Source organism: Geospiza fortis, unplaced genomic scaffold, assembly GCF_000277835.1.
Source record: "Geospiza fortis unplaced genomic scaffold, GeoFor_1.0 scaffold112, whole genome shotgun sequence".
NCBI classification, from domain to species: Eukaryota; Metazoa; Chordata; class Aves; order Passeriformes; family Thraupidae; genus Geospiza; species Geospiza fortis.
Genome location: NW_005054298.1, coordinates 8,640,458 through 8,658,186, shown reverse-complemented (window position 1 = coordinate 8,658,186; position 17,729 = coordinate 8,640,458). Strand labels below are relative to the sequence as shown.

At 38.8% G+C, this 17,729-nt stretch overlaps 1 protein-coding gene across 3 annotated transcripts in view; it reads right to left on the bottom strand.

Moving 5' to 3' along the window:
- Positions 1–17,729, bottom strand: part of MYLK (myosin light chain kinase) — a 194,324-nt gene that overhangs the window by 130,959 nt on the left and 45,636 nt on the right. For 2 of the 3 annotated variants that reach the window (XM_014306826.2, XM_031056337.1), the window contains one exon: positions 7,674–7,831. In XM_014306826.2, coding sequence (XP_014162301.1) covers positions 7,674–7,831 — 158 coding nt within the window. Of the gene's footprint in view, positions 1–7,673; positions 7,832–11,949; positions 12,042–17,729 lie in introns of those variants that run through there. The other variant, XM_031056340.1, reaches the window with a different exon arrangement.

Below are 17,729 nucleotides of genomic sequence, written 5' to 3'. Positions count from 1 at the left end.
AATTTTGCATGGAAAAATATTATTTTGTCTGGTTTTGCCCAGTAGGTTTCCAAACTTCATACTATATCCATGAGTGAACAGAGCCAAGTAACATGTCAAAAGCAGAAATTTTTAGCTTTGGAGTCGAGGTGCTAGAGTGAGCATGGACTGAGCAAAACCACAATGAGTAATGATGTGTTTTGATTATAAACCTTCTCCACATGTTGCCTTCTACAGATTCTGAATGCATAATGCTTGCTGTCTATTAATGACTACTCTCTTTTCCCACAGGGGCAAAGCAGAATCATATTAAAAAGTGTGACCTGGAGTAATTTGGTGCAAATTCTCAAGGACCCATTTACAGACAGCCAAAAGCACACTTTGCTATTTCATGTGGGGTTCTCATTTCTACATATGGCACTGAACCCTTCCCTGACCTTTCTGGTTTCATCAGCCAGATGCAGGCAAGGAGTTTGATGTTCAAACCTTGTTTATGATGGCAGAAAGCAGATATATTACTAGTCAGCCAAATGCACATCTGATGATAAACACTCTGTCCTACCTTTAGGCGGAGCTAGAAAAATAAAATTTAAAGCTTTCAAGTTAGAGATGTATTTTTGGAAGAAAAAAAACCAAACAAAATGTTATTCCCCCCTTTTCATACCTCTCACATCAATATAGGCTGTTGCAGCACAAGGAAAAGTCAGCTACTCTCAGTTCTGTTACAGTTACTAGATCTTTTTTAACTTTCAAACTTAATATGAGTGTGATAAGAGTCAAAGGCACAATTCCCTAAAAAATCAAGTTTAAAACATCATAATGCTAAGTTGCAGTCATGTTTCATGTACTACTAAGAACGTTTATTTAAATAAGAAAGCACAATGCTACATGATGAGTTTTACTGCCAGTGGAATCAACCACAACAAAGCCTTCTGCACTGACCCAGAGGAGCAGGGGAGACTAGTCTGGAAAAGATGATGATATTTTTCAAATTAAAAGCAGAACTGAAGAACTTAATGAGACATTGTTGAAATCTGAGAGATTCATGATTAACCATCATGGGACAGAAAACCCAAGAAGAATTATAATGACTGGTTCTACTCTGACCTATATGGATTCAGTCTCTGGGCATATCTTTGTTCAGCTATTTAGGATATGCTGATCAGCTGTTTTTCTCTTTGGAAATAGCTAGATTTGAGCCACTTCTTTTTCAGATACATGTATATTATCAACCCTAAACAGTGGACTTTATGATTAGTCATGGCATTTAATCCATCTTTATTTTTCTAAAAGACTGAACCTCTTTTACACTACCACATGAATATTTTATGTCTCCTTTTCCCCTCAGCAAATTTGTCAACACATCATTTAGAATGTGGGTTATTGTTTGGGGGTGGTTTTTTTTTGGGTTTTTTTGTTTGGTTGGTTTTTTATTTCTGCTAAATGACTATAGAAAAACCTGCTACTGAAGTAAATTTTCTCAAAATCAACCCTAGGGACATCCATTCTTATATGGACATTCTTTTCCTCTTTAGCTGACACAAAGCCATGCTTTCAAACAACACACTACAGTAGTGGGTGGTCACAAAAAAAAAGATACCTAAAATAAAATTGTCAGAGTCAACCATCAAAGCAAACTGGGGGCAGGTAGATGCAATGAAATCACACAGGCTTTTACTGTCAGCTTTGTCATGTGATTTTAATTGCTTCCACCTAAAAATACAAAATATTTAGAAACACATTAAAGAAAAAGTAAAGAAAGAAAGAAAGAAATAAAGAAAGTGGTGATCAAAAGCAGCACAAATATGTAGTCTGACTTCAGCTAAAACAACACTGGTTTGGGTAGATACTACAGAAAATAATACAAGATTCTCTTTAATTCCATTAGTTGTACTGTTTTAAAAAACTTCTATTATTGCTACCATCACAGTTATTATAATTTTTTTATATTCCTTGAATTACAGCAGTTTCTACCACAACAATCAAAAATAGGGAGCCAATCTTTCTGGCACTGCATGGAGCAGAACTCCTGTCACCAGCTGGTGGTAGATAAGCAATTAAAGTGGGAAAGGAGACAGAAAGCAAATAGAAAAACAAATGTGATAGGATCAAACATCACATTTCTTCCACAGTTTGGAGGTGGTGGGTTACTGAACACATGCTCAATTATACAAAATAATAAAAACGACCCTGAGAAAAGACAACTCAGAACAGGGATATATATGTATGTTCAGTGTTCCCCAGTCATGGCCTCTTTCCTGTGTAGAAATTTTGTCTGGGTGGAATTTGAGGATATTCAGCATTGTCTAGGATTTCTGAACATCTGGCAGATTGAAAAAAAAAAACCTCTGCAAAAGGTCTGACCAAACTTTGCTGCCAAATATCCAGAAATATTGGCTGTGGCCTCAGCCCATGCACAGATCAGCTGCAGGGGACAGTGTTTTAAGTCCAGCACTATTGAGCATCATCACATGCTCTGCACACAGACTACACAAGGAATGCTTAAATACTCCTACCAGGGAAATCCTGAATATAGCTATGATGGCCACAGGTGAAGGGAGACAGATGTGGAGAGACAGAAGTGGAGCTCATGGGCCTCCACTCCTGACTAAAACCTAGAAATTTCTTGAGCAGCAACTTGAACACTTACAATTTTTCTAAAGGATGTATCATTTGCAAGGCAAGGAAAATGGGCATCAAGGCATGGGTGCTTGTGTCAGTTGATGAAAGGAAGTGTGTTTGAAAAATTCTGGGTGTAGGTGACAATGTGTGGGGAAGTCCTTTTGACTGAATCCCACCTTCACCACTTCCCAGCAGAGCAGCCACTTTCACTCTGGCCTCGTGTAAAGCTACTACTGTTTCCCTGCCAATACAGAGTTATAGAGTAAAATAAACCCAAATAAAACAATGCATGCATTGCTCATGAGAACATGCATGTGGTGGGAGAATATGACAGGAGGTCGATCATACCAAGGAAGAAGACACAGCAGTAGAAGATCCAAACAGAAAACAGCATGCCATAAGCTGCTCACAACCACCCTTTGTGTTTATTTTTGTGGTTTTGGGGTTTTTTTTCTTTTATTTCAGCTGTCTATACCTCAGTGTCTGCCTAACACAAAATGTCTAAGTAACTTCTCAATGCATCGCATTTTTCCCAAGAAGGCTCCAATGGTACGTGGAAAGGAAGATCAAAGAAAACACACAGTCAAGCTGAAAACTTCAATTCTCTCCCCTTCAGAACATGCCTCAGTGTTTCATATCAGGTTTCTGGGAGTAGCACAGTATCACAGTACCAGTATAAGTCCTCTCACTCACTGCCATCAGACAACTGTCTCCCATGAAAACATGGGTCTATCCTAAATTTCTTCCCTTATAAGGCTCAGAACAGGCATCCCTCCAGAAAGCACAGATCCAAAGCCACTGGCAGCTTCATGCATTGAGCTGCCCAGTACATTTTGTAACAGCAAACATCTCAGGCCAACAGCAAGGAGGTGCCATGTCATCATCCCCTGTCATTACATGGGCTCCTCTCAGATCCTGCCATATGAAATCCAGGCATGTGGTGTAATTAAGGCATTTTTCTGGAGAGCCTGCTGACTGAGGGTTGGAAATGGCACACACACTGCTGCCCTGAGAGCAAATCTAAGGGAAGATATCAAAGGTTTTGCCATGCCTAGCATGTGCTATGCATGTAAAACCTTCCACAGTAAAAAAAATAGGTTAAAATTAGTTTTAACATTAGTGGGCAATTTAAAGAATTTATAAATGCTGTGGGAGTGCTTAACATGGTCTTCATTCTTGTAGAGCTTCCCTACTCTATACCTCTTAACACATGCAGAAATGGGTCTCCTCCCTATCCCAGAATAGATGGCAGAATCACTGCTGATCTTCCCACGGCCTCTTGTTTCTTACTGCCTGATCCCAATTCATTTCTTCAGGCCTCTTTTTCTAACCCACCAGCAACCACCAGCAGCAAAAGCAACTGTAAGTCATTGGACTTAGCTGATTCAAACAGATTCAACAGCAGGATGGTAGAAGAACAACCAGAAAGCACATTAAAAGGGGTAGAATTTGACATTGACCTGGCTTGCCTTAAAATTTACCATCCTGCTCCCTTACCTGGAGGGTGATGGTAGGGGAAGGGCAGAACACTAACTACTCAATGGGCACCAAACTGAATTTAGTACCCCAACACCTACTCAAACCATGAGCTCCATGAAATCTAGCTCCCTGGGATTAGAATACCAGACTAGATTTAGTAGTTTGATATCTTGGTTCTGGCAATGGACCATGTATGATGGCCCACACGAAGCAGAAAAACCACCCATACTGCTCTGTTGCCAACCGTACAACGCTTTGTCCAAGGAAGAAAGTTCTTTCCTGACCACTAGACAATGGGTTTGTAGTCTGTAGAACATTGGCTGTTCCTCTTAAACAGAGTTATAGCACAAGTATTTTTTTAGGCTCATAAAATTAATGACCATCAATATTATACATGCGCAAATAAGGCAGGTTAAGTGCTTGCTGCAATCAAATGCACAAGTGAACATCCAGTGTTCAATACAATCGAGAAAGAAGTAGCTTAAAACAAAGCCTGGTAACATTTTGGCTTGGTCTTCTTTCCCAGGAGCGTCTTCAAGGTTCTGACAGATGAGCTAAAATGCCCTAACACAGGGCACAAGATTACTGCCTTGAGCTGCTCACCTCACATATGGTGTGCCATTGAAGAACAGCTTATCAATCCAGTCCTAAAAGGTTGTGAACATACAATGCAATTTCACAATTATCTGGAGTGGTTTGCCTGAAAATCACCTCAGCAATTTATTGATGAACATCTGAGATGTCCATCCAGCAGATCTTTGGGGAGTATCTAGTGAAAGTAACCTTGGATTTGCCTTACTGTTTCCACTCTGTGCTCCAAGACAGTCATGCTCATACTCTTGAAAGATGATTTAAATTTCTATGCTGAGATGCCACTAGAAAACTGAGATCTGCAGTCAGATATAAATAAACTTCCTGAAATTTTAGTAAGAAAATCAGAGTGGTAGTTGAAGGAAAAGGAAAATAATAGAAATAAAATCCCGTTAAAGGAAGCCCCAGTTTCTTTCTACCTCAAATTTCCTACATTTATGGGCTATTTCTCAATTTCTGTGCTCTCTTTGATCTTGAATTGCCATTTCACACAACTTATCTAATAATGCTGCTGGAAAGAAAACCAACAAATTTAATTCTGGGGCCCTCTCTTCCTTGTTCACTTAATGAGAATACAGGATCATCACAATATCAGATTATATCCTGTCTTGGATTCTAAAAATATTTGTTCTTTCTGATAAGATCAATTCCACTGCAAAGAAACTCTTTGAAGAAAAGCTCCTGTCTAGCCATTTAAAAAACTTTTTATTTTTCTTTAGCCTGAGTCTGGTTTAATATTTATACTGCAACAACATATCATAACATCTGTAGCCTAGATAGGTTTTCCAGGATAGAAAAACCTAAGTATGTTGAGTAGCTTCTATTACTAAATCTTAATAAATTGTTTTTGTTAAGATTGTCCTTCTGAACCTGTTTTTCTGAACAGGTCAACTGTCCTTCTGAACCTCTGAAATATTAAAGTGGCAGAAGAAGCAACATTGTATTACCCAGCTGAAGATGGAGCCAGATGTTAACAGCTGTGCAGGCTCTTGCAGCTGTTCAGGCACAGCACCTTTCAAAAGGGGCTGCTGTGTTCCCCCTCTCTTTGCCCCTGTTACTACAGTAAGAGCACAACCAAATACTAATGCTGTCACCCCATTTTAAGGATGGAAAACTAAAGGTTTTGGCTACGCTCATATACTGAACTGCCAGAAGAGATATTTAGATTTTTCATCAAGTAAGTCCAAGCCAGGACTTCAATCAAAGTTTCGTTCCTTCAAGGAAATTAAACTTGACAGTTTAATTAGTATTGAATTTGTGTATTTTTTTCCAAGCTACTAAAAAAAACCCCTCAGACTTCACCCTTCCAGTCTTCAAAGTGGCTTGAAAAAGGGGATATGTATCCCTGGAAAATTAACACTTTAAAACCAGATATAAAATAAATGCAAAGCAGTGATGGCACTCTAGCTTGTAGGTCATTGTATTTTACAATTGTTTCCATTTGACTTAAATAATAAAAATTCTGCAGAGTGCAATAAAAACTGGAAATACCCCACTTGAGCTTTTAATTAGGAAACATGAGAACTATAAAACCAAATCTTAGCACATGCTTCAACTTTGATTTCACTGAATTATTATTGCAGCATAGCCTGGAAGAACCAGTTGGAAGTAGAACAGCATTGTACATAGGTGTCACATAGAGAAAGTAGAAACACACTGCCATTTTCCTACTGCATTTGCAACAAGGTGAAACAATGAGGGGAAGAAAAACTAAGACATAAAGAGTAAGAACAGAAGTGCTCATGGGGACTGGCCAATGTCATAGACACAAAGCATTTCTGACTGGTGCCTTAAAATCATCTAAAAGTAAGCAAATTTTTTAAAAAATCTTGAAGGTTTGGTAAAACCTGTTCTTTGTTTTAAGCACTTTATTGAAATCTGCTTTGTATGAAACATGCCAACTTTTCTTCAAAAAGTCAAATCTAACAACTACTTCTCAGTTTTGCTTCAGCACTTCAAAATTAATATACTCCAAAACCTGTTTTCCTACACAGTTCCTGTTGAAAAATCCCAGTTCCTGGCCTGGTCTTACATAAACAAATAAGATAAATATCAGATGCCCTCTACCGGCCCTGTGTTTAAGTTAGAGTTTCAGAAGTTAAGAATTTCCCAAATTCCTTCTAGCCCTTGCTTTTGTTACAGTAGGGTTGCAGTTTCCTGCCTGTGTCAGACGAGTCCCACCACTTCAAAGGCTGAAAGTGCAGTCAGTTTGATGGTGCAGCTGTCAGCGTGCAATCAGAGCGTGACACGAACCAAAGGAAGCTGAAAGGACTGGGAGGGAAGGCTCACAGCTCCAGGAAAAAGAACTGGGTTAAGGGAGGAGAAAGGAAGATAGCTAGAACAAGGATGAGTATGTACCAGGATAGACACATGAAAGAAATATGGAATTGTGCCAGGATGTACAATTCAATATCCCAAACCTGAGGAGAATACACACCCCACTACACAGCCTTTTAAACCCTTTGAGTTAACAAGTTTTCCTGAACAAATCAGTCTTTCCTCTTTCCTTTTCTTTCAAGTTAAGAACACATACGGCAGGCAGTGCAGATACAGAGCTATCACAACGCTCGCTGCAGATTTCTCCCTTGACTGCTGGGAAGGACATGCTGCAGCAGGGTTAGACTTGTGTCATGCATGAAGCTTCATGAACGGGCAGATATTTGGGATGCAGGGATGTGAACATGCAGTAGGAGAATATGTAGAATTGCACTAGGGGACATGCTGACTAGAGACAGCCCTTGAAGCAGTTTCTCACTGATAATAACCTCAGTTCTCTGCATGCTCAACAAGGTTACACTTTGCAATGCTCAGGTTCTGCAAATCTCTCCTCTACACAGAAACAGACCTATAATGCTCCTCCCTCCCGAGGAGGATAAACACTGCTGTATTCTTGAGTAAAGGTGCCATATTGCAGAAGCAACTTCACTACCTTTGCAGCCCCCTAGTCAGCTTCAGGAGAGGGCAAAACCCAATGCAGAAGCTCTCCGTAGTCTGTTTCTTACCTTTCCCTCAAACCTGGCGGTGGCTCCCAGCTGCACGCGGATATTGCGAGGAGGAAGAGTAAACGCTGGTGCTTCAGCAGGGACAGGGGGGCTGAGTGTCAGGGAGGTTTTGGAGACTCGAGTAGATGTCACCAGTTTCACATCCCCCATGATGTGGACTGCAAAAGAGAAACAAGTGGTAATATGGAAATGATGATGTTTGATTACCTTTAGGAATCAGACCAGGGACAGGTTCTATATGTGTGCTGTATTTGTGTACATGGCAGGATCTGCAGCCTGTGGTGGCAGGTGTAATTTTCTGGGAGAGGAACTGAGACCCAGGAATGGTGCCTGTGCCCACAGTTGTGGTCAGGGTCACAGTCTTGAGGTGAACTCAGCTTGAACTTTCATGTCCCAGGCCAGAGCCTTAACCAAAAAGTCATCCTTTACAACTCACTAAAAGGTAATAACTTACTTCAGGAGGATATTTTCATACCATGACTTTGATTTTCCTGGCCTGGAATACAACAAAATCAGTAAGTCTCAAAAGTGAGCCAGTGTTAAACAAGTACTTATGAAATAAAGAGACCTCTGTTTGCACTGGATTTAAGTTGCAAACGGGACTGTGGAAAATCTGATTTTTCATACCAAGCTTTCAAGTTCTTAAGAAATATCTGGATATGTCCCTGCAAAGTACTGCTAGTACAGAACAAATGCTTTTGCAGAAATTCAAAGTCTGTACTGCAAATCTTTCTTACAGCACATAAACTAGTAAAATAGCATGGAAACCAAATTTCATAATGCTACAAGAATGGCATTTTAGAGAACTATTTACAGTTATCTGCTTCAGCAGAAATTCTTCTGCTGAACAGTTCATATTTCCCAAGAAAAAGCAAAAATTACTGTATTTTTTAAAAGTAGAATTTCATGGTTTTCAGGAAAAAAAGTAGTAGCTAATCCTAGTACTAATTCCTTTAATTTTCTATGTAAATTAGAAGACCAACTGTAAAATGCCTATTTAATAGACAAGTTTAACAAAGAAAAAACCTGAGAAATTACTCAACCCACTAATAAGTCATGCTAAACCAATGAAAATACTGGACTTCTGATCTTAATCTTCTGTCATACACACCAATCTGTCATGGACTATGTATCTATTCATCTGATTCAGACAAAAGTTGCAATTAACAATACTTGACTAAACAGCGAAACTTCAATTTGAACAAGAGAAAAATGAATTAAATTAAGGCCACATTATTCTTGACTGTATGAAGCATACTTTTCCTAGAACAGGCCGCAGTTATCTAGGGAGCAGGGGAACAGAAAACTCATTCATTTCCAAACAGGACTTACACTCCAATGCCACATGTATGCACCTGGAAACCCAGTCTGAGAATTTAGTTTTCTACAGAACATACCTGACATGTTTCATCAACAAACAGAAACGCCTTCTCTAAGTTTATACAAAACAGTTTAAAGGGCACAGAAGATAGTAGTCTAAAAGTTACATATTTTATCTGAGTTTTTTCTCCCTCACAGCCAAGTGAGAGAAAGAGGCACCTCCAGAAGGTGTTTTGGTCTAAGGTGTGGAGCCACAGAGCTTTGTGCTCCACTGCATGCACCTGTCAGGAACTACAGTTTAGAAAGCAAATCCTTTGAGATATTGGATAAATTATGCACACAGCTTTTCAAATAATGCTTGGAATCTCCTTCCTCATTCATAAGAACACAGATGCTGTGGACTTCAGATTTCTTCTGGCATAGTGCTCTGTTAGCATTTCTGTATATTGACATCAAAACCCCCAGAAAATCCTCCAGTATTTGAATTGCTGAGGTCAACACAGAAATGGGATAAATGGGATACCCATGATGTACAGCTTCAAACTGAGAAATTCTGCCTTAGTTTCCACAAGTTAAACTTGCAGTGAATATCTGTATTGACACACAGTCACTTGAGAGCCCAGCTTAAGTCTCCCTTTCCATTATAAGCATCTCACAGGAACACACACAGGAAAAAAAATCTTTGTACTTTAAAGAATGATGTGAAAGTACAGTATCATCTAAATAAGAAAGAAACTGATTGCATTTCCAAAGACACAAGATGAAATCAAAGCCTTGCTTCTCTTCGAACAAATGTACTTAGTACCTGAAGGGACAAACAATGAAAATCTCTCACAGCTATAGTCACTCAGTTTCCTTGAAAAAGAGGAAGAATGATTTGTTCAACTAATTGTTCTTTCATTAATGACAAGACTCCAAATTCAGTTCTCCATTCAGCTAAAACCACAATTTACCCCAGTTGACTTTCAATCAACTACACAGCTGTAAACAGCGGCGTACTGAGTCCGTATCTGCCAGCACAATTCTAAAATTTATTTTTCCTTACAGATGAAGACCAAAGTTTTTAAGTAATCAATCTTCACACGTCCTTCTCCCCTCCTAATATGCACCTTTCCACACCGTACTAATGCCAGTATTTGCAAAGTCTCCACTACTAAAAACCTGCAATAAATTTTTCAGATCACTAGTAGTGACAATAATGTGCTAGGTATAATGTAGGTGGTATGAAAATCTTTTCTTGTCAGGAGGCACTATAATGCAACACAATCTAAGCTGCAGCGGAGCTGCAATACAAACAATAAGAGGCCAGTAACAAAACATCTCCTACCCCACACCCACACATCTGTATTGACTTTGCAGAGTGTTTACATGAGAGAACAGCATCAGAGAAAGCATATGCCACCTAAATGTTGTTTCAAAAATAATGTTGTAAGGCAAGTAAAACTGAAAACAAAGCTAAACTCAACAGCCAACACCCAGAATCCAATCCAAACGATGTTCACCCATGCAAAGAGTGCTCCACTTTGGTCAGTGCTATTGCAATGGCTGAAAAGAGCTAGAGGGGAAATTACAGGTACTACAGCTGCTCACAGGACCTCTGTAGGGACAAAATGCTCAAGCGCACAGTCACAGGGTGACTGTGACATGGAAATCCACAGAAGCCTGGATATGGCGCCAAGTACCTGAAACAGCCGCCGGCACGTGGCTGAAAAATACACAACACTCAACATCCACTCATCCTCCAAGCATCACTGGGCTCAGGTATGCATTGGACAAACAATACTGTGGATAAAGTCCAACTCCAAGCTCTACACAAAATGAAATGAAAGAAAAAAAGAAAGAAGAAAGAAAGAAAGAAAGAAACCGTGTAGAAGGAAGTAAAAAGAAAGAAAGAAAAAAGAAACCCTGAACAATTAAGCCACTGTTGCTGGTCGAGTTACACTTGTATTGCCTGTAGGTAAGGACAAAAACTATGGACAAATTGTTGTGTAGTATAGTGAGACTGTAAAGAATGAAGTCAGAGCTAGTCTCTTTCATAGAACATCTTGCAAAGATGTTTAAGCTTTTTCTAAATAAAGTGTCTAGAAAGGATTGAATTTACAAATTAAATACTAGCTCAAATCAGCACAAGCACTTTTCTAGCAACATAAGCCTCTAATTATCCACATTTAGCAGTCTGACTTTAATTAACTATGGATGCTAGTAAATAATTAGGAAGTATCCTTTTACAGCTTAGAGGATGTTTAACAATTCTGTTCCTAAACAAATAACTAATTCCATGTTGTGCAGTCTGGTGTTACTAGAGAACTACCATGTCCAAATATTTTAAAGAAATAATGTTCCAGAGAACAAATCTTGTTCAAGCTCACAATTTGACAGACAGGAAGAAAGCACACACTTAAAAGCTATGAAATGTGCCTGATTTTTTTTCTTTTATTTAAGCAACTCTACAGAATAAGAATATACCTAAAATATTTTTCTTAGGTATTTCTTGCTTGCTCAAGCTTGCTCCTGAATAAGATTTCAAGGATGCTACATTAACTCCTAACATTTCATCTCACATGCTGTGCACACCTAGACTATAGTCTTTAAACAAAACCAACTGTAACTGAAGTTGCAATGCAAACATTGTGGTATTAAAACACAGAAGAAAACCACCATGCAAATGCTGGTCTGTAGAGCTGTGATGTGGTTAGACATTTCTAATCTGGATTTTTTTTTTTTTATTCTTAATCCTCTCTAAAAAGCACATAAATCCTTACAAATTCTCACAGTGTGCCCTCTAATCTTTCTAATACCAAAGCAGACTAATGTGTTTCAAGCATTTTCTGCTGGGAACAAATCTCTGTCACTCAATACTCTGCTCCCAAAAATAAACCCAAAAAAGCAAACACTAAGAAATCCATCTCATAGATTTTTTTCCTCCTCCACTTATTTTATAAAAGTAAATACTTACCATCAGCTTCCTACATAACCATTTAATTATACCAATTCCCTTTCACCAAGTCCTTCTTCCGAGGCAGGAGAAAAATGAGTTGCAGAGAGTGCCTCTGTGTGTGTGTGTATGAGAGAGCAAGCTCAGGCAAGTGAGAGGAAACCAGAGCTGCCAGCGGAAAAACCTTTATTTGACTTACTGATATTGCAGCTCTACACTGAGCAGCACATTTTCACTTGGTCCAGCCATTCTGTTCTGTTAGTCAGACTGGATTCAATAACCCCTGAACCATCTCTGAAATCTGGCTACAACCTTTTGAGTGCTTTAAAAATACGAGCTAAAGGACAGACAGCCCTGGGGTTGGAGCATTTGTCTGCTGTTTGGGAGTCCTGGTTGAATTCCCTGCTCCATAATGGGCTGCCTGCATGACCTCAGGCGAGTCACTAAGCCTCTCTTTTGCCATGGCTCCCCATTTGTAAAGTGGGGATTATTGTACTTCCTTACCACAAAGAAGTGCTGTGAGGATAACTATATTAGAGGGTGGGAGCCAGGCTACAGTAAAGGACCACATAAATAGAACAACTAGCAAAAAGCACAAAATTACCATAAAGTTACAGGAAGCTGGATCTCATTATACCTTTCTTTTTTTAGAATCAGTTGGGGGTGTTTTTTTTAAAGCACATATTTTAAAACACTGGGTACAGTTTATTCTCTTACACAGATCACTGAACTCAGACTTTTGCCAGGGACTTAATGCTATCTATTATGCTTCAAAATCTTCAGTATTTAAATTAAGTTTTGTTTCTATTCTAAACCTGATTGCTTTTCCCCTTCTCACACAGTTTATTTCCTATCTGACAGCTTCTTTTTTACCCAAGAACTAACATGCACAAGGACTGACATGTGGTTGCCATATTTCTGCACAAACCTATAACTTAACACGTTCTCCCCTGAACTGCATACATGATTTTTTGCATCCATATGACTTGTGCCTATCTTTTCAGTCTTGCCCTACAAGACCACACAAGGAAGTATCCTGCCTTCTGTCAGCTACTGATACTCAAGAACCAGCATGTAGGAAGAACAATAAACCATAAAGGATCAGCAAAGGTGATAAATTTGTGTGTCATTCTAACAGAGAGGAAGAGGCTGGAAGCTGGAATAAGAAGCAGGGGACTTGGAATGCCACCAGTCATGGCCATGTTGTTCTGGGCAGCTTCTCCTTCAGACACAGGAACTGTAACAGGAATTGGGCTCTATAGGAACAGGATTATGATGCTACAAGTAGGACTAATTTGAACTGGAAATAATAGTAATACAAGTGAAATAAGTATTTTTATTTCTTAAAGGGGATAATAGGATACTGCCCACAAATAATTTTTTTTTGTGAGGTTCAGATCTTGGGCCTGTGCTCTGCTATTTGTAGGGCTTTCTAAGTGCTGTGGTCAAGCAGAACCTGAATGTGTCCTCACACTATAGGAGTAAGAGAGATTTCCTATCAGTACTGGCTTGACTAGGGTTCCTTCCTCTGTTGCCTCATCAATATGTTTCTTGTTCTCTACAAACCTGGTTTCTAGAAAAGTCAGTGTGTCAAAAAAAAGAAAAAAATAGGAATTTTCAACCCAGACTCCTAAATGTCCTGTCATTTTCCCAGCGAAATTTGATACTACTATTAGACATCACAGTAGGAACAGGATGAGATGCCAAATCTTCATGCACAACTCCATGATCCAAAAGTTTTGCAAACTGAAGTTTTGGCAAATGTGTATAAAATCCTTGAGTATGTTCCCACAATATGCTTTTGCCAAACTGACCCACACAAAATGGGAATTACAGATCAAGTGGCAACTTGTGCTAAAGCTTAGACTCAGTAAAGTGACAGCAAAAATATTCCAAACTAAGTCACAATTTGATTTGTGACAATCACTTCACAGATTTTCCCAGAAGCAAGTAAGGTCTTCAAATCCCATAATTTCAGTGCCTTGAATTTCACATTCAGCACATCAGCCATGAGGCTTTGCATTAGCATAAATCTTGTCCATACACAGAAAAAGGAAAGAACAGGTTCAAACAGTTCTAGGTCTCATTTTAACAAAATACTATTGCAGCCTCCATGTTCCATTCTGAAACAATAAAGTTTTCCAGGATGCTTCAAATACTGAAATACTGTCAAGCTCTCATGTAGCTGCATGTGAGATCCCGACAGGGTTTGAGCTATGAAATACAGAAAGAGCTTTCTGAAATGAAGTGAGGCCATTTTTTTAACGTAGCAATGTATGATATCTTCTAGGAGTTTGGCCTACAGTGTTAGAGATGAGAGGTGTTCTGTGGCAGATTTCCTTTATTCTATGTCTTGTGTACCCTTCCAAGAAGTACAACTATTCCTATATACTCTTCCAACTGATGTTCAATTGATTAGTTTTTGTTGAATTTGCAAATCACAAATCTGCCTAATCAATAAACTTTTTGCTTTTATTATATTTGCATAACTAATGCAGCATGGACTTCAAACTGAAATGGTTTGCATGGTACAATGACATAGAAGGGTGAGGAATTTCATCCTGATCTTATGTAAAGGAATATCTCAAGATGATGCTAAGTGACATACATTTATTTAAAGCCAGGTTTATTAAAGGACAAGGATGGCGGTAAAAATCTTTGTTTCTAAAACCCTATAAGAAACAGACAAATGAAAAATCACCCATGTTCTTTTAAAGGGAAATCATGCCCTCCATACAAGTCTGTGCTGCCTAGAAAATATTCACTAGCAATGATGACTTTCTTCTAATTACAAACAGTTGTAAATTTTCCTCAATTTCCTCTAATTTTCCTCAATTTATCAGTGCTGTTTAGGGTACCAAATAAAGATAGGCCCACTGGATCTGTACAAATATCTAACTTCACTTACTCTCAGTAGTTCATGTGGCTGCAATAGAATATCTAACACGAGCCCTGATGTTCGCCCTTGAACAATTACACCTTCAAGATTTCTTGATAAATTAAAGCAGCTGCAAAGGGTATTTCAGGTACAAGGAAGGGTGCAGAAATATAAAGAAAAGTGAGAATTAAATGTGTACCTTTGATAACATAGAATCATCCTGATTAAAAACAGATATACTACATTATTCAATTATTCCATAACCACTGAGCATTAAACTGTAGGAAAGAGCACACCCATTACAAAGCAGCTGAACATGTCTTAAAAGAATGCAATGACATTTGAAGACTCGGGTTTAATTTGAAACATCAGATTAAGAAGCAGTAAATCAAGGGAGACCACAAGAAACAGCTTCTTTGCAGTTATTATCTTGGAAGAAATATGAGTAGCTAAATGTGACATGCATTGGGCAGGTTCAGTACAGCATCCATACCTAAAAACTGTTTTATAGCAGCAAATTGAAGCCAGAGGGAAACCCAGATGGCAAACAGGATGCAAGTTGGGCTTGTTCTTGCTGATTCCAAAGAGGTTTCCTAAAGAAGCACACTGGGAAGAGTAATTCAATCCCACTTCAAAACCTCCTAAAATTCTAGTTTATAAGCAACATTTAAAAAGGGAGGGGGAAGAAAAAGGCAAGATCTCCAGAAATGTTTTCAGTGTACTAAGCAACAGGTCACTGCCAATAAAATTCTACTGGTTTTCTTTCAAAGGATAATTTCTAGTACTCAATATATACCAAACCCCAAACACATTGTCTAGAGTGGGTTTGGACTAAAAATCTCAATCTGAATTTCACCATTGACAGCTGGTCTCATAAAGGATCAAACTTCTAGTAACACCATTCATAGTCCTTAAAGAAGGGTTTTCAGAACATGCAGAACATGCACTTAGAGTATCTGAAGGGAGATTGCAACGGGCCTCATCTTACCAATAAACCTTTGTGTTTAATTTGTGTCATGTATCTTGTGCTTGACAAGTAGAGAATAACCAGTACAAGTTGGTGTTTATGATAGAAACACAAATGTGACAAAAACCATCCAAAACTCAGGGACACTTCAGGGACCTTGATCATTGAACAGCAGGATGTAGACTAGTAACCAGTTTTTTGCAGGAAGGAAAACAATTTTCCCAGTACCATGCCATCAGGACATGCAGTGATGCAAGCAGCAGGGAAACCACTAGGAAGATATTCGTTTCAGGTCACCTTCTTACAGCAGGTGGAATTTGCACTGTTTCTCCACAACCTCTATGTGTCACCAGTGACCGAGGACCACAGAACACCTGAGCATCATCTGGGAAACCCAGATGAGAATGTATTTAAGAGGACTTGCACAAAACATTTGGAAAAGGGGCTCTTTAAACCATCTTGAAATGCAACTTGCAATTATAGAATAATTTTCAGTGCCAGTGGATGTGAAGCTTGTTAATTTAAGCTGACAGTAGCCTGAAGTTTCAAGTACACAAGATAAATTTGAACTACAGGTCTGGCTTCAGACGTTAATACTCAATATACACAAGTCCAACAATACTGCTTTGCTAGCATTTAAACAACACCTTCCATTCAAGCCCCTTAGATGCAATTTTTTATATATTGAGTCTCTCAGTATTCCAGAAGAAGAATGATTCAGTGCTTCAATAATTTAGTCTAGGATTATAGAGATGGGAGACTGTAAAAGAAAATGTAAAGACAAGATATCAAAGAACCAAGGGCAGGATAAAAAGAATTTGACTTCTAAAATAAAAGTCTTATTTCCTGTTTCTTTGGTATGGCACTTCCTTCTAGCTGAGTGCAGGTTTCAGCAAGACTTCTAGCAGAGCTGACAAGTTTTATTGTGGTGCACATTAGCATGGGACAAGTTTTGAGAGGTCTGCCTACCCTTTGATTTAAATAAAAAGTTTTTCTGTAAAAGTCCTATTGTTGCAATGTCTTAGAGGTAGTGGTAAGTTACACTAAATCAGCATATTACAGTGAAATTTCTGTTGGTTTGGTTCTTTTTTTCAGGTTCCACATTTCAAAGAGTTACCACATTAACTTTCCTTGATGCTGATGCTGCAGGTGGTCAACTGCTGTTGCCTATTTCCAAGCCAGTAGGGCCATAAAACTGCATGAAAGGTGAGTCATGGAAGATTAGTGGTTCATAAACCACAGAATACTTAGCCTCCAAATTTTGCTTTAGTTTCAAATATGTCCAGAACTCAAAAAAACAAAGACAGACTCAAGTCTGCCAAGTTCTAAACCATTTGGGAAAATGAACACATTTACTTTACTGGCTGAGGTGTGTGAACCCTGGGGTAACATTGGAAAGAAACCTGTTGAGTTCAGCCAGAGATAGACAGGGCCATGGATAAACACCACTAAGTTTCAAATTATATTGCAAATACTTGATACTAAAGGAATTAGTTCTTCATTTGAAAGAGCCACCGGTCCTCCACGCTGAGATACTCTGCACAAGGCCAAATTCTGAGCTGCCTTCTACTCTATGAAGACCCATTAACAGTCAGCAGAAAACCCAGAGCCTAAGCTCTCCTGCAGGTTTATTTTTTCTGGAAAGACAAGTTTTTTTCATGCATGCAAACCAGCATACTCCAATAATCACTGGGTATACATCAGTCCTTAACAATGTATTTGGCACTGTAAAATAAAGAGAAACCCCCTTGCACAAAAAGTTAGAACCTAGGTGTGAGATGGGGCTACGCAATAATAGTTCCTAAACTTTTCTACAGGGAAAAACTTCAGGATAACGCAAGGTCTATCAGAGAGAATGGTTGGTCCACAAGGCCCACATTTCTCATCTGACACAGGACATCTTCCTGTGATCTTCTTCCAATTTGTATTCATAGGCAGATGGAAGTGAAACCTTTA